The 24,457-nt window shown below is 37.9% G+C and overlaps 1 protein-coding gene across 10 annotated transcripts in view; it reads right to left on the bottom strand.

The window, feature by feature from the left end:
- Positions 1–24,457, bottom strand: part of LOC126259353 (RNA binding protein fox-1 homolog 3-like) — a 456,111-nt gene that overhangs the window by 36,042 nt on the left and 395,612 nt on the right. For 5 of the 10 annotated variants that reach the window (XM_049956084.1, XM_049956116.1, XM_049956109.1 and 2 more), the window contains 2 exons: positions 11,764–11,911; positions 5,495–5,561 (listed from right to left, as the gene is read on the bottom strand). In XM_049956084.1, the coding sequence (XP_049812041.1) occupies positions 5,495–5,561; positions 11,764–11,911 (215 nt within the window). Of the gene's footprint in view, positions 1–5,494; positions 5,562–11,763; positions 11,912–12,937; positions 13,059–20,247; positions 20,269–24,457 lie in introns of all 10 variants that reach the window. The other 5 variants (XM_049956134.1, XM_049956102.1, XM_049956093.1 and 2 more) reach the window with 5 other exon arrangements.

The raw sequence follows: 24,457 nt of genomic DNA, 5'->3' as shown, positions 1-24,457 counted from the left end.
TTCTGTGAATACAAACATACTATCCCTAGTCATTTAGGGTGTTCTGTTTTTTCTCAACATGAGTAGTATTAAGACAAAACTAAAAGCCATTATGGGATGAAATGATATACAAGATACACGGAAGCACATTATTTTAACTATATGCCAATGCCATTAAGGTTCAAATATTGTAATGAAAAAGCAGTGTTTGATGGAAATGCACAAGCTCATTACACATTATTACAGTTATACTGAACCAGTAATATTTGTTACAACCTGAAGGTTTGCAAATGGGATGGTACATTCTTTCAGTTATAATAGTGTTATAACTTGTGTGTTCACGGTCAAGATAAAAAATGATACATTCAAATAGAAGGCCCACTTATTTTCCCTAGTAAAATTATTGTTATTAGCTTCATAAAACGTGTCAGCAGTTAAATAGATATATGTCCAAAGATGTCTATATAACTTTACACGAGACGTAAGACAGGTAGCCATGGTTACAGTGATATGGATTAAAAGTCCAGTCAGAGAACAAAAATTAGCGGAAAATATCACGGAGTCACAAATTTTTGTGCAGTCAAGGGATGGAGGGTTATGAACAACATACTAAAAATAGTGACTGGTGTGTGTGTGTGTGTGTGTGTGTGTGTGTGTGTGTGTGTGTGGAGGGGGGGTGGGGGCAGTGGGACCTTTAAGGGTCACTTTTTTTATGTTTTTCACGAACAACTTGAAAACTGCAGCTTCTAGCAAAAATGTTACCCAAAGTGACTACTTGTTTCCACATTGCTGGAGATGGAAAATCACATTTTAATAAAATGACAGTATTATGAAAAGGATATGGTGGAGATGCTGAGTCGCAGAGTGTAAGAGTGGAGGGGATGAGGTTGTTGGGGGGAACAGAAGTGTAAGGGAATGTAAGTTATCTGATTTTACTCATGCAATTCCCTCCTTCACAGGTCTGCAAACTGAAGAGCGATCAAGTGATTCCTAACTCTCCCTATTCCACTACTTTGGAAGAACTACCTACATTGTCTTTCACAAAATTATACTGATCCTCTGAAGCACACCTTATGAATTGTTGGGGATGTAGTGAGCAGATATGCCCAAGGGGTGTTTGTGGAAAATAAAGTGCATTAACACTACTTTGAGTACAAATATGACTTACTATTAATATTAATGCAAGGAAAGTATACCAACAAAATCTATGTTAAGTCTCTGCACACTGTTCTACACTGCTGAAGGGGAAGTTATTCATAGCCACCCCTAAGGCAGCTATAGCGCTCTTCCAGGAAAGGCAACTTCCCCCCACAATGAGTGATATTTGCTTTTCAGTTTATAGATAGATCGTACCTTCCCAATATTTTCCATCAGGTTCTCTTATGTAAGTAAACAAAATAACTTCACCGAGTTCATGTTTATATAATGGAGCTATTTTTAATCTATTAAGTCAGCACTTTTTGCAGTTTTTACAAGAGCTTTTGTATAAAATATGTTCCTATAAACAATAGCTGGGAAGTGTTTAATTTGTAAGTCTCATGCTGTCAGTGCAATTTGTAGTGTGGGTGTGAGAGGTATTACATTAGCAGATGTGGCACCTTTATGTTGTTTATAGTTGGCAGTTTATTATAAAGCCATGTAATTGTGCTGTACTCACTCAACTGTGAATTCATGAAGGACCACAAAATTACAGGATTTCTCTCACAATTAATTGCATTACTGGTAGGTTGCACAACTCTCTTCCATTCAGGAACTGTTCAAACTTGTTGAGTGACTGCACCGAGTGGAGCCACATATCACATATCCACAGTCTATATTCCAGTAATCTGCTATAATGCATAGCTTGACTTACGCTGAAATACCCGAGGGTCTGTAAGGCCTAGGAGACTTACTTCTATTACAGATTAAGAAAATATAAGCCTCTGATTCTCTTTAGATTGTGGCACACCTGAGGCTGAGCCAATGCATTTATTACCAATCTTGCCGTGAAAAGTATTCCAGCCAGTGGTACTGGAGACAGTGAAAACAACATTGTTGAATGCATACTGACAGCATGTTACACTTGGGACAGGCTCTTCAGTGTGGTAGATAGCCAACAGCTCCAGCTGTTTAATTGTTTCACATGTAGCTCACTTAACAACTGCAAGTAAGTACTCATTTAAGAAACTAAAAATAACTCCAGCATTAAACACGAGCTCAGTGAAGTTATTTTGTCTACTCGTATAACTCTGTACTGGAAAACATTTTTGCTAGAAGCTGCAGTTTTGGTGTTATTCAAGAAATACATAAAAATTTAATCTTGAAATGCTGTTCCCACTGGTTGGGATTTTTAGTGCATTGTTAATGCCACTCCATCCCACCACTGTACAAAAGTTTGTGACTACATGTTTTTCCCCCTCTATTCAACCTTTTTTCGCATTTGCTGTAGGGCTATTCTAAGTCGGAGACCATGTGGTGAAATATATCACTCCAGAGGAGTCTTCTTACGATGAATGAGACATGTAAGAAGTACAAAGCAGTGTATCACAGATATTGTTTGAGACTATTATTTTGTTTCTATATGATGAGACATGCCGAGGGATGACGCCCATCTTCAAAATGGGACAGTAACTGCAGCAACTTCGCAACAGGAAACACCTGCTTGGATGATATACAGGGCGATTTTTTTCAACTGCGTACAAACTCTAGGTATTTTTCAATGAGAGTATATGGAACAAAAAATATCTAATGAACTTACGTCTGGCAATGCATGGTTTCCACACCAGAGACCATTTATTCAGTCATACATTGTTACAGAGATTTCAGTCTAACATACACTGTACCACACAGCCACAGTTACAGTATGCATTGAAAACTGTTTCTGTGTGCCTCAATGCATACACATATACACCATAGCATGTTCTGTCTCAGACATTCACATCGACCAGGTTGCATCTGAACAGTGTCAAAGGCAGCTTGACTATGCTGCTTCAGTATCTCCACATCTGGAATGAGCTCTGCACACACGCTACTTTTAAGATGGCCCCATAACCAGAAATTGCAAGGGTTGAGTGCCAATGAACGAGCAGGCCACGCAACTCGACGCCCTCATCTGATCCATCAACCAGGGAAGAGACAACTGAGATGCATCCGGACGGTAATGGCTAAGTGGGCTGAAGCACCATCATGTAGCAGCCAAGTATCACTTTGAATCAGGGGCACTTCTTTCAGCAGGGGAGACAAAGTCACCTGCAAGAAATGCTGATAGTTCCGCCTTATTGGGTGGCTTGGAAGGAAGAATGGACCTAAAATATGGTCACCAATTATCCCGGCAAACACATTCTGGATGCACCAACCCAATAATTTGCTGTTGCCATACCTTGGAGGTTCTGTATTATATCCCACAGATGACTGTTATCAAAGATGGAGATACAATTCTGCATAAAGTTGGCTTCATCTGTGAATAGGATGGATGACACGAATCTTGGAATCACAGTTGCCTGGTGAAGAAACCAGTGACAAAACTGCTCCTGATGAGGAAAATATGTTGCTAACAAGTCCTGCACATGCTGGAATTGATAAGGGTAGTAACAATCGTCACAGACAATGTTCCACACGGTCGTTTGGCTTACACTGTACTGGGAAACCAACTGCCTGGTACTGATATGGCAGTTGCCTTTCACAGTGTTAATCACAATTACCACCAAGTCTGCTGTCCAGACATTTTGAGTATGTCCTTCAAGATTTCCTGCTTCCTGAAACAACCCTGTCTCAGACAGATGGTGAAACACAGTTGCAAACAAGGAATGCTGTGGTTGCTGGCAGGGATAGATCTCCGGATACAATCTTGCCACCTGTTGCCCATTGCCATTTGCCATTCCACAAGTACACATCATGTCAGCAAGCTCTCAATTTGAAAAGTGTACCATTTTATACAATGCTGTATCACATCCGCTACAATACAAGTCAGCAACAAGAATGAATCGGACACAACAATACAAATTACTGTGGCAGGACAGGGCACTAGGGCATGATGTATGACGAATAGTACCACCATCTAGCAGGAAACCATGCATATTGTAAGTCTATAACTGTGGCTGCATGGTACAGTGTGCATTAGACCATAGTGTCTGTAACAAAGTATGATTCTCTCATTGTTCAATCCCGAGAGATTGTATGCGGTGAACGCAAAAAAAAAAACCCACCCCATATAATTTGGACATTGCTTTTTATGTGATATACAGAAACAAATGAATATTTCTTTTAAGAAGTCATTCTCTAAGTTTTGATTCATGTTGGGAGGCTGTAAACTGACAAAAGTTACTGATGTAATCTATTCAATTATGTGTGTGTTTATTGACTCATGCATCTGACTACTTCATGTACTAATGTCAACTGCTTTTGGTCTTTGACTGTAGAATTAAATTCATAATAATAAAAAACGACATTAAATAATAATTCTTCAATTATTACACAAAAAAAAGTTGCGTAATTAGTTCTTTGTTTATTCATATGTACAAGTATGCAGTTCTGGTACAACCTTGCTCCATACTGTCATAAGCACACTGCTACAGACTCCTAAATATAATGGCACAGTGCATATCCACTTTATCAATGGGCTGTGTAATTTTGTCTTCGGTCCAGTAATGGCACTATTATTTCAATGTACATGACAACTGGGAACATATGTATATGAAGCCAACAGAAATTAATTGACTAATTTTCTCCCAGTACTAATTAAGACTTTAGGATTTTCCTTCACACACTGCAAAGTCGACGAGTTTGCTGTAGGATGTTTTTGAATTGTCAGGTACAATTATTTCCGTATGTTTCTGTATTCTTAAAATTACTGCACCTATATGTCGTTGAATTTCCCTAAAAAGTTATTCCGTAATATTACTGAATGTAAATAGGTAGAAAAACTAGTTTATTTATTATTCAAAACATCTATTAAAGCTGTCATCTACCGGTAGCCTCTGCTTCCTGTATTCAACTGTTTTAAAAACCTATTTTTGTAGCTTGTGAAGTTATACGAGGAGCACTGAACTGTTTTACTCAGTCTTGTCAAATTGCAATGGTAACCCATTTCCTTTGAGCCATATGTTGATGTTTTCAAGTTATGTTAGTTGCTGTTTTGGTAAAGCAACTGGCAGTGATTCTGTTCTTATAAGTATTATTACCAGCAAAAAGAATAACATTTGTATCTTCTAAAACCCCAAGTTGGACATCATTGATGTGCATCACAAACAACAGTTAATCAAAACTGGCGAAGATCCAAATTAAAATCCATAAAATTCAAGTACCTTTTCCTCTTTCAGACTGTTTTAAAATATAAATCTAAAGCAAAAGTAGAACAGTCCTGTTAAATACTTTATGTTATACAAGGAAAACAGCCCATTACTGGAATAAATGTTTAATCATATCATATGCAAAGTTGTCTTTTTACCATCATAACTGTATCAACTTTAGTGCAGATATAAAACTTACACTCTATTCCAAAAACAAAGTAATTATGTTACTGTAGTATACTGCTTACCTGCAATCTGTAATTTGGATCTGCCGTTGCAGCATGTGCCGCTAAGAAGGGATCATAGTAGACACTACTGTGAAAAAACCAATGTCAGTATTAGAGGAATGTCATCCACTGTGGACATTCATTTAAAGTGCACGTATGTATTTTGTCAACATATAATAGCCAAAAGTAACATTTTGGTTTAGCAAACACAACTAAAAAATTTATTGCAGCATATCAAACAATATTACATTACAGTAGTATCCCTAGTTGTCGATAAACTGTATATAGCTTTCTGAATTTCTTTTTTCAATTTTACGCATTACAATATGAAAACTGTACACTATAACAAAGTAAACTACAATCAGAGAACAACTTAAATGAGTGTGCAAATAAAGATACAATAAGTCAATTCCAAAGAAGGTTTTACAGCACTTTTTGCTGATGTTTAGGAAGATTTCAGCTTTTTTAAATACAATTAACATAATATTTTAGTAGTTTTGTTATAAAATTGCATTTTCAAAAGAAAGTAAGACTTTAAAATTAACATGTGATATCAGTGTCTGCTGTTATGTAACAGCCTGGACTGATTTGATCTGATCTAAATGCATTAAGGCAACAGAGTTCCATGTTAATATTTGTAGCAGAACATTCTTGAAGAGAATACGTGTGGTGGTGGGCAGGGGAGTGGGGGATGGAAGGAGGAAGGAGATGGTGAGAGGAGGGGTACTGAGGATGGAAGAACTAGAGGCTTCCAATATTTAGAGTAACCAAACACGGTAATTATACCCAGTTCATCACAAGAATAAACCCAATGTAAATGCAACCGGTGGTGGCGTGTTTGTCGCTGTTAATAGTAGTTTATCCTGTAGTGAAGTAGAAGTGGATAGTTCCTGTGAATTATTATGGGGGGAGATTACACTCAGCAACCAAGCTAGGTTAATAATTGGCTCAACAACTGAGAGAAAATCTGGAATACCTTTCACATAAATTTCCTCAGCATGCTATAGTCTTGTGTGGAGATTTCAATTTACCAGATATAGGCTGGGACACTCAGATGTTTAGGACAGGTGGTAGGGACAGAGCATCGAGTGACATTATACCGAGTTCACTATCCGAAAATTACCTCGAGCAATTAAACAGAGAACCGACTCGTGGAGATAACATCTTGGACCTACTGATAACAGACAGACCCGAAATTTTTAACTCTGTAAGCACAGAACAGGGAATCAGTGATTATAAGGCCGTTGCAGCATCCCTGAATATGGAAGTAAATAGGAATATAAAAAAAGGGAGGAAGGTTTATCTGTTTAGCAAGAGTAATAGAAGACAAATTTCAGACTACCAAACAGATCAAAACGAAAATTTCTGTTCCGACACTGACAATGTTGAGTGTTTATGGAAAAAGTTCCAATGCAATCGTAAAATGCGTTTTAGACAGGTACGTGCCGAGTAAAACTGTGATGGATGGGAAAAACCCACTGTGGTTCAACAACACAGTTAGGAAACTACTACGAAAGCAAAGAGAGCTTCACTGCAAGCTTAGACGCAGCCAGAACCTCTCAGACAAACGGAAGCTAAATGATGTCAAAGTTAGTGTAAGGAGGGCTATGCGTGAAGTGTTCAGTGAATGCGAAAGTAAAATTCTATGTACGGACTTGACAGAAAATCCTACGAAGTTCTGCTCATACGTTAAATCAGTAAGTGGCTCGAAACAGCATATCCAGACACTCTGGGATGATGATGGCATTGAAACAGAGGATGACACACGTAAAGCTGAAATACTAAACTCCTTTTTCCATAGCTGTTTCACAGCGAAACACCACACTGCAGTTCCTTCTCTAAATCCTCGCACAAACGAAAAAATGGCTGACATCAAAATAAGTGTCCAAGGGATAGAAAAGCAACTGAAATCACTCAACAGAGGAAAGTCCACTGGACATGATTGGATACCGATTCGATTCTACACAGAGTACTCAAAAGAACTTGCCCCCTTCTCACAGCCGTGTACCGCAAGTCTCTAGAGAAACAGAAGGTTCCAAATGATTGGAAAAGAGCACAGGTAGTCCCAGTCTTCAAGAAGGGTCGTTGAGCAGATGCGCAAAACTATATACCTACATCTCTGACATCGATCTGTTGTAGAATTTTAGAACATTTTCTTTTGCTCGCATATCATGTCATTTCTGGAAACACAGAATCTGCTCTGTAGGAATCAACATCGATTCCGGAAACAGTGATCGTGTGAAACCCAACTCGCTTTATTTGTTCATGAGACCCAGAAAATATTAGATAGAGGCTCACAGGTAGATGCCATTTTCCTTGACTTCCAGAAGGCTTTCGATACAGTTCCGCACTGTCGCCTACGGCATATCAGACCAGCTGTGTGGCTGGATTGAAGAGTTTTTAGCAAACAGAACACAGCATGTTGTTCTCAATGGAGAGATGTCTACAGACGTTAAAGTAACCTCTGGCATGCCACAGGGGAGTGTTATGGGACCATTGCTTTTCACAATATATATAAATGACCTAGTAGATAGTGTCTGTAGTTCCATGCGGCTTTTCGCGGATGATGCTGTAGTATACAGAAAGTTGCAGCATTAGAAAATTTCAGCGAAATGCAGGAAGATCTGCAGCAGATAGGCACTTGGTGCATGGAGTGGCAACTAACCCTTAACATAGACAAATGTAATGTACTGCGAATACATAGGAAGAAAGATCGTTTATTGTATGATTATATGATAGCGGAACAAACACTGGAAGCAGTTACTTCTGTAAAATACCTGAGAGTATGCGTGCGGAACAATTTGAAGTGGAATGATCATATAAAATTAATTGTTGGTAAGGCAGGTGCCAGGTTGAGATTCATTGGGAGAGTCCTTAGAAAATTTAGTCCATCAACAAAGGAGGTGGCTTACAAAACACTCGTTCGACCTATGCTTGAGTATTGCTCGTCAGTGTGGTATCCGTGCCAGGTCGGGTTGACAAGAGGAGATAGAGAAGATCCAAAGAAGAGCGATGCGTTTCGTCACAGGGTTATTTGGTAAGCATGATAGCGTTACTGAGATGTTTAGCAAACTCAAGTGGCAGACTCTGCAAGAGAGGCGCTCTGCATCGCGGTGTACCTTGCCCGCCAGGTTTCAAGAGGGTGCTTTTCTGGATGAGGTATCGAATATATTGCTTCCCCCTACTTATACCTTCAGAGATCACGAATGTAAAATTAGAGAGATTCGAGCGCGCACAGAGGCTTTCCAGCAGTCGTTCTTCCCGCAAACCATACGCAACTGGAACAGGAAAGGGAGGTAATGACAGGGCACGTAAAGTGCCCTCCGCCACACACTGTTGGGTGGCTTGCAGAGTATAAATGTAGATGGAGATTTAGACTAATCAGCAAAAACAGCGCGCAATGCTGGCAGTGTTATGCTCTTGGAAGTAGCCCCACTGTTGTATTGGATGTCTTATACATATGTTACTGTAAATGAAACTTAAAGGCATTCTAATGTATTAACAACCATCAAAATTTTTCTTAATCATACTTTAACTATGTAAATTTCATTTCAAAAATCATGTACAGTCGCAGTCTCTATAAAAGCTAATTGTGTTCAGATTGTCGTGCTGTTAATACGTAATGTGAAAATGGCTGATGCTACTTCCAGAACAAGCACATGGAACACAGTTAAAAAAAAAAAAAAAAAAAGACGGGTGAGAGAGAGAGAGAGAGAGAGAGAGAGAGAGAGAGAGAGAGAAGGAATAAAAGCAAGTCACAGATTGTTGTTCATGTTTTTCAGAAGTTTACAGAGGAAATAGACTGAAATTTTCGATGGAGTTCATTCGTCACAGTTCCGGCACAATGCACAGCTTAACTGGTAGTGATGAAGAAAGGTAAAAGGATATTCTGTGGATTGCTGTTCCAAACCTTGCTGCGATCATTTTTCTAATTACACATCTCATGTAACATATAAATTCTTAATTGGTACAGATATTTAAGACTGTTAACAAGCTTGATTAAATCAAGAAATCCTTTCAAATGAAATTTTTGGGACCAAAATGAAATAACATACGCTCCTGGTACCGTAACACTGCAATTTGAACCCAGTAGAACTGATCTGGGGTCACGCAGAGAGATTTGTTGCAAGAAATAACAACACAATTAAGCTGCCATATGTACTGGAACTAATGCACAAAGCTTTCTCTCTTATCACTGTGAATGCTGGTGGGATGCAGTACAGCACTTCATAAAAACAAAAGGAGAAAATGTGTTTTGATGGCTTTCTGGATTCTGTTGTTGAGCACCTCATTATTAATGTAGGAACTGACAGTTCCAGTACCAGTACTGAAATGTATTCCTTGGATTCGGATATGGAACGAGTTCAAAGATCACCCAAATGACTGACTGTAAGTAATACTTTCAATGGCTTTAATATGTAAGTATATAGTGAAATCCCTTCAATACACTTGTAAGTCAGACACAGTCCACACAGAAAAATTACCCTGTCTTTAAGTTAGGAATTCTGATCTCTGTTGTTTTTAACTACAGTACAATATTAGCTAAGAACAAGAGAATATTACATTTTCTGTCTGGTCCCCTAAGAAGTGTATTGCCGGAGTTTTGCCATATATTACTCCATTCCATGTAAAAATTAAATGACATTCGAAGCTCATCTCTTTTCACATCTTAACTGCAACTGTTCACACCACTACTGGTTAGTTGGATCAGCTAGCTGACCTATGCTGTTCAAGTTAAATGTGTCAGTAAAGCTTTTGTACCATATTATCGCTGAGTCAATGTGTTCACTCAGTATAAAATATATCCTTATTATCGTAGTTGACTGTACTCAAGGCAGCTTTGCTTCCACTCTATGTGAAACAAAATGCAATAAGATTCCAGCTGTTATGGAAGAATACACAGTATAATTTTCACATCAGGTTTATTCTTATGATGAACCTAGTATACAAAATGTCAACTAGTTAGTTAAGTCTTTATGTAGCTTAATATTATCACACAACACCAACAATACACTAATTCAGCTGCAACATACACATTAATTTCAAAAGTAAATCACACGAACAAAACTAAGCATGCTACGTACTACAGCAAGGGATAAATGATATCGCAACAAAAAATACAACAACATAGCATATACACATACACACTGACAGCAAATGACCAAAGAGGAAGTGAAAACTGGGGAAGTGCATAAATACAAAAAGCCAAAGGTTTCTGCAAATTGTATGCCTCTATGCACTTACCTCCATTGGCTGGCTCAACACAGCAGTTGACCTGCCAAATCATCTACCTGTATGCTAGTAGAGCTATTTTCATATGAATGTTTGCAAATAAAAGTTTAACATCTACACCACACTGAATGTCACTCACATAAGTAACCATGAAGTAAGTTGTTTGCTTGCTGCTGAAATTCAACAACGATGATGGTTTGTATAAAAAATGGCAGTTTACTTTTAAGAATAAGTGCCATCACTGCCAGTACTTCAGCATTTTTTTTTTTTTTTTTTTTTTTTTTGGGGGGGGGGGGGGGGTCGCATCCACACCCACACACAGAGGTGATAGTGGAAGGGACTCGGCTGGGGTGAGGGGAGGGGGGAGATCAGCCATTGAAAAGTGGAGTGCTAATTGGATTTGGCACTGACAAAAGTGTGCATCATGTAAAGGTCTTTCTGAAATCTGATGACAGGGTATTGTAAGAGGAAATGGACATACATTGTAATGTGACATTATGAGGCATTCTGAAGTAATATAATCATACGTGAATAAGAAGTAGTCACATTAGTTTATGAGAAATGGCAACTTTCAACTACCAATAACTGTAGTATTACCTGTGACAATAAGAACACCATTCTTACTTAATGAGTTTTACTTTATTTTCCTTTATAGCCTATGTTATAAACTGAAATTAATGAACACATCAATCACACTTATTACTTTACAGTCTCTTTCACTTTTTTCAAATATGAAGATTTCAATTTTATTTGTCAGGGAAATCATTTAGAATTAAGAATTTGTTTAGATGATGGCAGTCTTTGGAATTCTCCATAAGAAGACTATTTGACGTCGCTTTGTGTTTGCAAAATGCAATGGGAAACAACAATTATACATGTATTGCCACAAGTAAACTGCACGTAGAACAATATTGTGCACAATTTGTAGGTAAACAGAATTGATGATGAACATTAATCAGTTTCATACGAGATACCGATCAATCATTAATTTCGGTAATTCGAAGACTTCCTGGACAGACAGTTTTCAGTCATATGAAAAGTACATAGACAGCACTCACGGTGTGTATCCGTGGAGTGCAGTAGCCGCTGCAGCTGAGAGGGGAGTTGGGTGCCTGGCAAATGCGGCCGCCGCTGCAGCTGCCGCTGCTGGGAAAGTCGCCCGTGCTCGCCCACGCTGAATTGCCACACCTCGTAATGCTGCTGCCGCTGAGCAGATAATAGCATTTTATACAATATTTGTGGCCACCTATGGTAGAGTAACACCGCTTACCATCCTCTATGGGTACCATCAATGGGTTCCACTGTACTGCCTTGCACTTGCAAACAGATGATTGCACTGACTAGGGATTTTACTCAATTTACCTAATTTTTCATTGCCATACAAAAAAATCAGGCTCAGATATATTTGCACATGCAAAACAAAAATCGTTAGAAAACGCATACTGTACAACATAAAACTGTGGAAGGACTAATTTAAATAGTAACCACCATACATACAACGGAGGAAAGGAAACAGGTAAAGCATGACAACAAAAGCAGCACCAAAGTAATGGAATTACATTATTTAAGTAATTTTGAATACAAACTGCATGAACCACTGGGTTACAAGCACTCTATCTGAATACTCCAAAATTTCTAAATTAAACATGCAGTGTCATTTCCTTGGAAACATAATCGCAGTTAAGTAAAAACTTGAGGCATTAAAATGTTACACTAGTCTAGTGCAATCACTGTAGCCAGTTTCTAAAACAGGTACTGAAAGAAAATCCAGAAACTGGAAAAAAAAAACAATGATCATCCATGCAAAATCAAAATGGGTACTAATACTTTTAAATGTGGTTAATTTCTGCTCGAACCATGCTGCTGTTGAAGCCACACAACTACTTTCTGCTCTACTTCACACTGCTTCCTGCCTCAGATATCCATTCTATATTCAGACAAGGGTAAAAAAAGTCACTTAATAATACTTTTCGTTTTGTTTTGTAAACTCCTCGACAAAAGTACTAACAAAAAAGCAGTGTGCTCAAAATGCCAAGTAATGCAAGGATGCTTGGCACTCCATTACATAGATGTTAAGGTGTTATAAAGATTTCATTTTTATGATAATCTCAAAGTTAATATTCTTTTTTCATTGCTGTGTTTTTTAAGCTCATCCTTTATTCCCTTTTGTTAGAAATACAGAATGGATTACAGCCCGAGGCAAAACAAACAGGCAAGTGGCAGTGTGTGTACCTCCTGCGTGCAGTGCGTGGCGTCAGCACCAGTGGTGTTGCTGCCGAGGATGAGGGTGTCGTAAGGGGAGCAGCTGTGCCCCCCAACCATGACCAGGGCACAGCAGCAGGCAGCCTGTAGCCTGGTACACCAAGCCATATTTATAAAATTTCACACACCATGGAATGTACATTGTAGCATAGTTAAAATTCCGTGTTCAACAACAGAAAATAAATAATCCTAGTAAGATTGTGAAGTGCAAATTGCAAGGATAATATCTTAATTTTATTGCTCTTCCTCTCTGGGAAATCTCACATAAGTACAAATCAGAGATTCTAGAGTATTGATTACTTTGCTCCCCTCTCCCCAAATTCACACAAACAGGATGTGTGTCAACTATGTTAATTCTATTGAAATCCCAACAACAACATATGAAATTCATAGCTCAACCACAGTACTTTCGTTGTCTCATTTATGGTTAAATCTCTTGATGTCACATACAAACTTTACTCATTGGCCATCACTGAAACAAAAAGTACAGCATGTGTATGTATAAATAAAAGAAAATTTCAATGTAATGCTTTCTTTCCCCTATCTACATGTGATGGAAGTATTTGGCATCCCAAAAAAACAGACACTGTGTCCTGCATACTTCATCGGTTATTGACATAATATTTTCATGAAATTTCCTACTTATTATTTCACTCAATACACAAAATCCATAATATAATTTCTGTAAACATTTTTATTTCTTTTATATTATAACAAGATTCTTCATCGAACACATTGGAACAACAAGATGACAAATTATGACTGAAGGGTATATATATATTAATAGAGGGAAACATTCCACGTGGGAAAAATATATCTAAAAACAAAGATGATGTGACTTACCAAATGAAAGCGCTGGCACGTCGATAGACACACAAACAAACACAAACATACACACAAAATTCTAGCTTTCGCAACCAACGGTTGCCTCATCAGGAAAGAGGGAAGGAGAGGGAAAGACGAAAGGATGTGGGTTTTAAGGGAGAGGGTAAGGAGTTATTCCAATCCCGGGAGTGGAAAGACTTACCTTAGGGGGAAAAAAGGACGGGTATACACTCGCGCACACACACACACATATCCATCCACACACATATACAGACACAAGCAGACATATTTAAAGACCTTTAAATCTTTGTTTTTAGATACATTTTTCCTACGTGGAATGTTTCCCTTGATGTGACTTACCAAACGAAAGCGCTGGCACGTCGATAGACACACAAACAAACACAAACATACACACAAAATTCTAGCTTTCGCAACCAACGGTTGCCTCGTCAGGAAAGAGGGAAGGAGAGGGGAAGACGAAAGGATTTGGGTTTTAAGGGAGAGGGTAAGGAGTCATTCCAATCCCGGGAGCGGAAAGACTTACCTTAGGGGGAAAAAAAGGACGGGTACACACACACACACACACACACACACACACACACACACACACACACACAGATATATATACAGACACAAGCAGATATGTCTGCTTGTGTCGGTAAGTCACATCATCTTTGTTTGTATATATATATTTTCTACTAAAGCCATCGACAGAATTACGGAACAGCAGGGAGTGAAGTTCCAACATACATTCCAAATCAGTATGTCATGTTCAAGTTTTGTAATACTTCTGAAAAAACTTCACTAATACGTTACTTGAATTAGAACTGTTCCTTCAAAATCAATATAGCCATTTTCACAATCTTGTTTGCATTTTATACTTCAGATCCGTACCTGTTCTCTTGGCTAGCCCTTGCCATCACTACCACGTCCTTTCTTGTTGATAGCATACACCAGAATGTTCCCTATGAGAACTTTTAGGTTGCATTTCACAATGCAAATAGTTTTTCACTATACACAAAAGGGAATAGCTGTCACTTTCCATTATTTACGAGTTGTGACCTAGAACTGTTACACTTCCCTAAATACTTAGTATTGGCTTTCTTACGACATTAACCGCTCTGTTACCTCAGATGCAGCACTCTATTATCATAAATTAATTAGTTTATTTTCCCCAAGGAGTGCGTTCTGGGTCATTACACTACTACTACTACTACTACTACTACTACTACTACTATTAGCAGCAGCAGCAGCAGCAGCAGCAGTAGTATTTTGTAGTATTACACAAAGCATTCCACCTCATTTGAGCATTCTTTCCTATCTTTCACAATTTGCTTTATCTCCATGGAATCTCCTTCTTCAGTCCTCTTTGTCCCAGAGTTTACCTCACATTCCATTTGCGTATCGTGCCTCTGTATATGTTTCTGTCTTCAGCTTCTATTGGATCAATGTGCGTTGTTTCTACATCAAAGTTGACTTGCACGATTCAAGGTGGTGTTGACTTGATCCCCTGTATGTCAGAAATCTGCTAGTGAGGCTTGTTGGTGGCAGCCTGATGCAACATTCGACACTGGGTCTGTGGTTTTCATAGTGTGAGATATATATCCCTCTTCTGTCAGCTTTGGGCCGAGAATTTCTCTCATGATTTTGCATTCCTCTTTCAGTAAGCTTTCCACATCATTTTTCATTTACACATCATTTTTCATTTGCACACAGTATTTCAGGCTTGATTACTGTTTTGTGGTAACTAATCTTTGTGTGAATGGACATGCATCCCCTATTATATGTGTGCTGTTTTTACCATACACACTCCTCACTTCTCTGAGATGACGACTCTCCTGTAAGTTTCAGGATTTTACTTAGATAAGTGAAATGTGCAACTCTGTTTATGTGCCATATCGAGTGTCTACTTTCTGAATTTTCAATAACAAGCAGAATAATTCAGAACTTCTGGGAAGTATATGCAGGTGAACTTTTTTTCTACGCTTTTTTTAGTATTTCTATTTATTTGAATGCGTTGCTTCATTATCATACAGCATGGTCAATTCATATGCAAGAGCTAGATTTTTTTTTTGTGTGTGTGTGTGTGTGTGTGTGTGTGTGTGTGTGTGTGTGTGTGTGTGTGTGTGTGTGTGTAGGGGGGGCGTGCCCCTGCTGAAACATTATCTAGTAAAAGCAAACAAAAAATATAATCATAATTTCATTCATCATAATCCATATTTTTGGAAAGCCTACAACTGTCGTTTGACATTTAAATAACAGAATATATGATCATATTGCTGTATCTGTCCACTGAAACTACCTCCCATATAGTTCAATGTATCCTGATCCCTAGAGAAAGCACAGAAGAGGCATAACTTATACATACTTTCTTGTACCTCCTTTTTACATTCCAAAGTTAATATGATATAGTCACGTATTTTTGTTCACACTACATAAACTTGTTCTGTGTAACTGAACAACACTGATTTTTTGTTAATGGATAATACACGAATCTAATCACGCTCCATTTTTATATGTAACTTTCCTTCTTTAGTTCAATCACCCATGTAAATACCGTGCAAAGAAGTACCTAAATATTTTGACTGAATCTTAAGTACAAGGCTGCAAAGTAATACAAGCAGCATGATAAAGTGTTAATAACACAAAGTAAAGCCAAATCTTCAGGGAAAGATGATTCCTACAGCCAAATATCATTCATGGTACCTCAGGAATCTAAAATAATACTGCTGCAGTCACAGTTGAAATTTGATGTCAAATGATTACCACACCAGCTGTCTGTATTCTTTCGAGTTTTAAAATTTTTAGTTTAATTGCACAGAGAACTAAATGCCCGTCACTAACAGAGCATTAAACATACTTTTGAAGTACCTGAGTGCCAATAAAATACTTGTTAAAAATGTGAAAAATTTGTACTTCGAAATGAACCCTGTCATCCAATGAACACTGATGAACCAACTCTTCACACAGTTTATGGATACACCCATGTACAGGAACTAAACGAGAAATTGTGGGTATCAGGGGGAGGGAGAACAAAGGAACAAAATTAACATTGATTAGCCAGAATGTAATGACTGCTTTCAAGTCACTGAAATGTGACCACATGCAGAGAACAGGAAAACCGCAATTTATGCGACTTTGACAAAAGGCTCATTGCAACTGTATGGTAACACAGAATGAGTATCAAGTAAATGGCAAAAAATAATCAGATGTTTACACATTGTCATCAATCGTGCTTACGGAAACAGGATTTTAGGTAGATGAGCAACATGGCAATTGTTTGACAAATCTGAACAAATGGAGTAGCTACAGTGTCAAATATAGTGAATGCAAAACATTTTTGACCATAACTGTCCACATCATGTTATCATGAATGTGGGTCCAAAGTTCACATAGTTTGTGTGTGTCCCTTCCATTGGCCATAGGAACGGAACAAGGTGGGTAATGGAGAAATGTAAACTAGTTGCCCAGCTGCATAAATCAATATATCCTTTTAGACCACTAAATGGTTCTGTCCTGAGCTACCACCTTCCAGGCTCATTCCTCATCAACACATGCATCGCGGAGACAATCAGAAGTTTGATGATGCTCGGTTAGTGGGGCACTCAATGCATGGTCATCAGTGCCCGCACAAAGGACCAATATTTTTCACACTCCAATTTTTACGCAGTCCAATCCAGCACTATCATGAATGATGATGATGATGATGGATGAAGATGCAATGATGCGGACAACACAAACACCCAGTCTCCGGGCAGATATGATCCCCAACCCAGCCGCGATCCACCACCAGAAGTGATAATATTAACGTACACAGGATATCCACAAGAAACATTCTAGGACCTGTCATGGACATCTGATGGCAGGCGTTTTGGTCTTCCAATTCAGTGACTAAGATAATGAATTTCTGAATCTAATGTGCAACACTGATTTTGAATACTTTAAATGCCCAAAGGTTTTCAACCAAATCATACTACAATGACTGGTACACAAACAACAGTAAAGTGTTTTCACACTGGGTTCTCTGTTGAACAAAGAGCTTGCACAATCAACAATTCAACAATTTTCTAGCAGATAGCAAACTGTTCACTGAACTGCTTGGTTTATACTGCAGATTTTAGATCTCAGGGTAATGTCATGTAAACAGAATCAATAACAAACTTTTTGGGTGATTAAAACCATTTGCCGGACAGATGCGAATTAAAAACCATTCCGTTCTCCGGCAATGTTTTTACTCACTGAGCTATCATGGCACAACTCATGATCTGCCCTCAGATTTTCAATTCTATCAGTACCTGTCACTTACTTCCCAAACTTCACAGAAATTCTCGCAGCATACCTTCCTGGAACGGCACTCTAAAAGTAATGCGAGAGGTCCATTACGGAAACATTCCCGACATTACGTCCACAGTGTTATCCAATAACACAATCATAGTGATAAGGATGACAACTTTATTTTGTTAATATGGCACAAGTAAAAAAAAAAAAATAAATAAATAAATAAAAAGATAAAAAATAAAAAAAAATCATGTAAGTAGAAAATCTATGAATAGCAGAAAGATAAATAAAATTCAATGGTGCAAGCACAGTAACTTACACTTCCCATTTCCCTCAATTTACATTTGCACACAGTACTGAAATTAAAATAAGTAAAAAAAAAAAGCGTTATCACCAGGCTGACATACTAACTTATGCTGTAAAATACTTAATGTCTTCTACAAGACATTCTACACTTTTATCCGTCTCTTCTTCCCTCTTAAAATATCACTTCAAACAACTTTTAATTTAACTATCTACTACACTTCCATGTGGCACTAAAGTAAATCCCTTTATCCACTTTTTCCTTGCAGAATGTTACCATTTGCCTTGGGGGAGGGGGGCAGGGGGGAGTTAAAAATCATATAAAACTAGCATAAATAGTTAAGGTTTTTGAGAATTAGAGACAAACTACCTTAACAGGCTATTAAAGAAATAATAAACAATGAGCCATATTTTGTATTGATTCCAAAGTGTGTGGCATTTACACAACAGACTGGATATTAATGGAGAGAAATGATTGCTACTGCTGACAACGGGCTATCTGTTCAAGGTACTGCAAATTTGATAAACAGTTTCATAGGCAATAATGACAAAAGAAGTTTTGAGATGGACCTGAAATGTTACATTTTCGCAAGTACTTATGTCTTTCAATACTATGACTAAACAAGTTTAATACACAAAATACTTCAACATGAAAGATGAGATTTCCAGCTAGGGAAAACAGTGTATTGTGATAGCTGCACAAAACAGGTCCCCATAAACATTGTAGCACATTTATATTATTTCATAATAAGTGCTTTACATTTCAAGTTTCAAAGAACTGTACATCTTGTTACACAAATGTACACTTGCCACAAAATTAGACCGAAATTGGAATTTCACTCACACAAACTTTCTTTCAACAGCTAACGCGAATAATTTGCCACTTAAGATAATATCTTTCCCGATACAAAAAATTAGTTACTCATACACAATTACTGTTATGCCCATTTCAGTGCTAGATCCCCAAAATTAACTAACTTTTTACTTTAAATAAGAAATGTCATCACAAAAGATAAGCAGCATTTGTCAGTTTAACTGTGAAGTTGATTTGTGTAATTCCATATGCAGTTTTTATTGTGTTTCAATGCCCAACAATGAAAGGGAACCATTTCCTTTGGGGAGTACGGTTCATACAATAATAAACTCAAAGTATCAAGTTTACAAATTTTGCATCTGTCACTTTTACAACCATTATTTTTGCAGTGTGTTCATGTTGGATGGAAAAAGGTGTCTTATAAAACTTATTTGCTTTCTTTTTGTTAACTGACATGGAAACAACATACATTTAGGGGGAAAAATGAATGAAAATTGTGTCTACAATTAAACATCTTTCAATGTTACAAACTGTTAACAGTGAAGCAAATAGTAACTAAAGCACTAAGTCTTTTTACCTTCAAAATTGTGATAAAATAAGTAATTAAAAATATTTAATCCAGAAAATGTTAATATTAATCTTATGTAAATGAGAGGCACAGTCTACAGTTAATACAGTCTCGTTAGTAGTTATCATATTCAAGAAACATAACCCATCATGCAAGCACCATGACAATGCAAATGACAAACTAAATTCCTATGGTTGCTTATGGTTTGAATTATTGCTTGTCATTAGTTCTACTACTCCAAACAATTTACTGAAGTTTTTCCAAACAAGATAGTTTCTGGAAAAATTATGCACAAAATTCAAAGTTACAACAGATAAATTTGTTGTTTAACATTTTAACTCACTCTATGCAAAAATAACTTATAATAAATAACACATTACTTCTTGTATTGCCATGGTATAAATATCATGCACAGGAAGTGTAACTAATGGTGTAATGAAGCAAGCATCTATCTAGCAAGTGTTGTGGTGGGCTCCAGGCCTCGAAACCTACCCTCTGGCCACTGCACGCACACTGGAACAACACAAAAACACAAGCACGCCCTTAGCACAAACACCATAAGGATTAAGATTTTTTATGCAGCTGCACCCATGTCAAAAGAGGCAGAAAGGGATCCAACTGAACAATCTTAACATGAAACATATGTGATTAAATACAACACTAGTGTATTATTAAAAAAAATTTTTCATCAATTTTGCCAGGTTGGATTGTTTAAGCCTTTATGCCTCTCTTACACAAATCCAAAGCAAAAAATTACAAAATAGTATGTGCAGCTGGAGTGTATCTAAATAAATAAAAGCTAATGACTACAAGAAAGTATAAAGATGCTTTTAGAAAAGAATACTAGTATACATCAAACATTTACTGTTTACCAAGAAGCATATGATAAAAACTGAATATATGCACTGAACAATAACTATATACCAACAATTCTTGAAATATGATTTCAAAATGTTTCTGCTGTTATCTGTATTTTTCAATTCAATAGCAGAAAGGAAACAGATTTTCACAGAAAATTTTGGCCACTGTCACAACTTTTGCATACTAACTGAAATGCACGTTCAATAACTCACATTATCAATTTCCTACCACCTTTCTGAAAATCTCAATCATCAACCTTACAAAAACATCAAAAATTACACGCATATTACATGAAAATTTTTTTACTGCTGGTGGAATATCCGCAATGCTGAGTATCCATAACAGAGCCTTAGATGCACATTTGCTCTTACAATTTACACGAAGTCACATTTTGTATACCCGATTGGGACACAATTGTACGTGTCAATAATGACCAGTTTACATTTTTCCTGATTTAGCTCATTGGTGTGTGTTAGCTTGCTGAAGCCCAAAAAACTTCTGCTGCCAAAATTTTATAACCTGAGAACACTGTTTTAGTTGTATAGTTGACCTGACGTGTATATCAGCATCGAGTTTGATACGCCAACAGAAAGCAAAGCTGAGGAAAATAGAGCCATATGATAAAACAAGTAACACAGGTCATCAATTCCATCTTTAGCTATTTATGTACTGCTTTGATAAAGAGAGTACAATTTTTAAATTTGTTTCACTATTACTGTGTTCTAGTGCAGCAAATAATTCATAAACAAAAAATCAATTCTCAACATAAGAAAGTCAGCACAGCTTTCTTTTCCAATTTTATGAACTTGTATTGCCTTGTGCTCTGATTATCAGGATATGTTGAGCAAAATTAAAATTCTGAAATGTTCCCTGAAGTTCTTAAATGTCAATGTAAGTAATTTTGTGTGTGTGTGTGTGTGTGTGTGTGTGTGTGTGTGTGTGTGTGTGTGTGTGTGTTTGTTTTGTGAAAGGAGGGGAGGGGGCAGAGGGTGTGGGGAGTAACACACACACATTCACAATAAGATAATTTAAAATTAAATAGCTACCATTATATAAATAGTGCTTAAAATTAAATACACCCACTCCAATTGTACACGTGGTTGACTCTGCAAAGAAGCAAGTTGACTCCACTTTTAATGTGTTATGATGTGCACAAATGCAACTGAAATGTGGGTCAGGCTAAAAACCATCTATGCAAAATGATCTGCAGTTAATGCAATGGTGTATTTTTTTAATTGTAGAATATAGCCAACAGATACAACTGCATCAAATCATCAGTCAACTTCAATCTTTGGTATAAGCCTTAGCTGATACTAGTGAACCTGTCACAAAAGTTATCAAGATGTCGAAAATTTTGCAATGTGTCATCAAAATCAGGTTCTTTGTTCACAATTCAGGTATAGTTGCAGGAGAAATTATATTGGACAATCAGTGTTGTCAAATTATGTTTAAACGTCCAGGTCTACTACCAACAAATCCTGCTTTCTTTAATTCCACAGTGATCTTGCACGAAAGACTTGCATACAGCCATTTCACAAGCCTGAAGTATACAGCCAATATGAAGATAGTTCCTGGTTTACAAATAAAGAAAGATTAAGATCTTTATTGTGAATCATGTCAGTATGGCAAGATGAAGAGAGACTCATTTAATTCCAATTTGGAATCAAGACTGAAAGATCCTGGCAAATTTACTCAGGTAAATTTGAGTGGATGGATGAAAAATCTCTCTCTTCAAGATGCAGATTTCTACACATTTTTCAAGGATGACTAGACTTCATACAGTTTTGCATATTTTCATGAAAGTATGCACGACACTTTCCCTGTGTTTTTGGAGTTTCAGAGACTGATTAAAAGACAAACAGGCAACAAAATCTGAGTTCTGAGAAATGACAATGGCACGAAACTCATAAATAAGCAATTTGAAGATTATTTCAGGCAAAATGGAATAATACATGAGAAAACACTAACCTGTATACAGAAGCAAAATGGCTTAACTGAGCAAGAAAACAGATCCTTGTTTACTGTACACACACTATGTTGTTGGGTACAGAGTCATTTCATGAACTGTATGCATAGGCAGTAAATTGTGCTGCATATATCTTAAATTGTTGACCATGTAACGCAAGCAATACTGATATCACATTTGAAAAATTGTTTGGAAAACCCCTTTCTTTAAAACACAAGTTTGGTTCAGCAGTGTATTAGTTTAGATCAAAATTTGATAGTAAATCAAAGAAACTGATCACAGTTAGCTACAAGATATGCAACACCAATTACAGCCTCTATAATCGTGAGTCCAAGAAAATTACTATAGTAACTCGCATATATTCCGCACCCACAATGCGCGTGCGCAATTGCTGGGTGCGAAACAGAAGTCAGAAGACACTAGCACTGGCAGAGGCCACCACTCTTGCACACATGTGCAGCCTCTCTACACTGCACTTTCCGGCCTTGCTCTCAGTAATATGTTGACATTTCACTTATGTTTATCAGACTAGTAGTGGAGCCACTCCATGGCAAGTGTCTTCTTGTACAAGTGTTCTAGATGTAATGAAGTGTTGCGTCTACCATCATTTATGTGGTCTCATGGCCAGAACACACTGGCAACGAGTAGGCTCGTTGTTTCACACGTTTTGTCGTGGTGTTGCATTTTACCTCTTGTTGTGATAAGCAGTCTGCTTCAAACGTTGGTGTGACAACAGTCTGAAACATTTACAGCATGAAACAGGCTGTGCTTGCATTGCTCTACCCCCTTTCATCCCCTGGTATGTTTCCCCCTCTGTTCCTACCACCTGATGAGGTGGTGGAAGATTGGGAAGCATATGAACACCACCCATGGCAACACTTCCCAGCTTTCCACATTACAGATGCTGAAATATGTTGTGCACAGTTTTTGTCATGGCTTTCTCCCACCTTGTATCAGGTGTTGCGGCATTAAGCCCTGTTGCAGGAACCTTCCTCATTGTCATTCAACAATTTATCTTCATTGCTTCCATCCTATTACTGTGGCCGCACATGTTGTAGCTGCTACAGTTGGATTCTACCAATGCAAGAAATAGCCCCATCAGTCTTATCATGCCTGGGTCCCAACCCCCCAAGGCCTTAGTTGCAAGTGCCATTCTATCAAATCGAAAGAGTCATATGTGCACGTCACTGTTCACGATGTTATCATCCGCTCTGCCCTCGATAAGGCCTTGCAGCAATGGACCCCCAATCAGAAAACCTCCCCCTCAAAGAGGTTTTGTCCACTGCCCAGTCATATCAGGCCTCGTATGTTACTGGTCATCAGCTGGTAGCATGATGCGACATCATGGCAGTACAGGGTGGCCCAGCTGCACCCTTTCATCCCCTGGTATGTTTCCCCCTCTGTTCCTACCACCTGATGAGGTGGTGGAAGATTGGGAAGCATATGAACACCACCCATGGCAACACTTCCCAGCTTTCCACATTACAGATGCTGAAATATGTTGTGCACAGTTTTTGTCATGGCTTTCTCCCACCTTGTATCAGGTGTTGCGGCATTAAGCCCTGTTGCAGGAACCTTCCTCATTGTCATTCAACAATTTATCTTCATTGCTTCCATCCTATTACTGTGGCCGCACATGTTGTAGCTGCTACAGTTGGATTCTACCAATGCAAGAAATAGCCCCATCAGTCTTATCATGCCTGGGTCCCAACCCCCCAAGGCCTTAGTTGCAAGTGCCATTCTATCAAATCGAAAGAGTCATATGTGCACGTCACTGTTCACGATGTTATCATCCGCTCTGCCCTCGATAAGGCCTTGCAGCAATGGACCCCCAATCAGAAAACCTCCCCCTCAAAGAGGTTTTGTCCACTGCCC

This window comes from Schistocerca nitens, chromosome 1, assembly GCF_023898315.1.
Source record: "Schistocerca nitens isolate TAMUIC-IGC-003100 chromosome 1, iqSchNite1.1, whole genome shotgun sequence".
Taxonomy (NCBI): domain Eukaryota; kingdom Metazoa; phylum Arthropoda; class Insecta; order Orthoptera; family Acrididae; genus Schistocerca; species Schistocerca nitens.
This window is presented reverse-complemented; position numbering and strand designations above follow the sequence as displayed.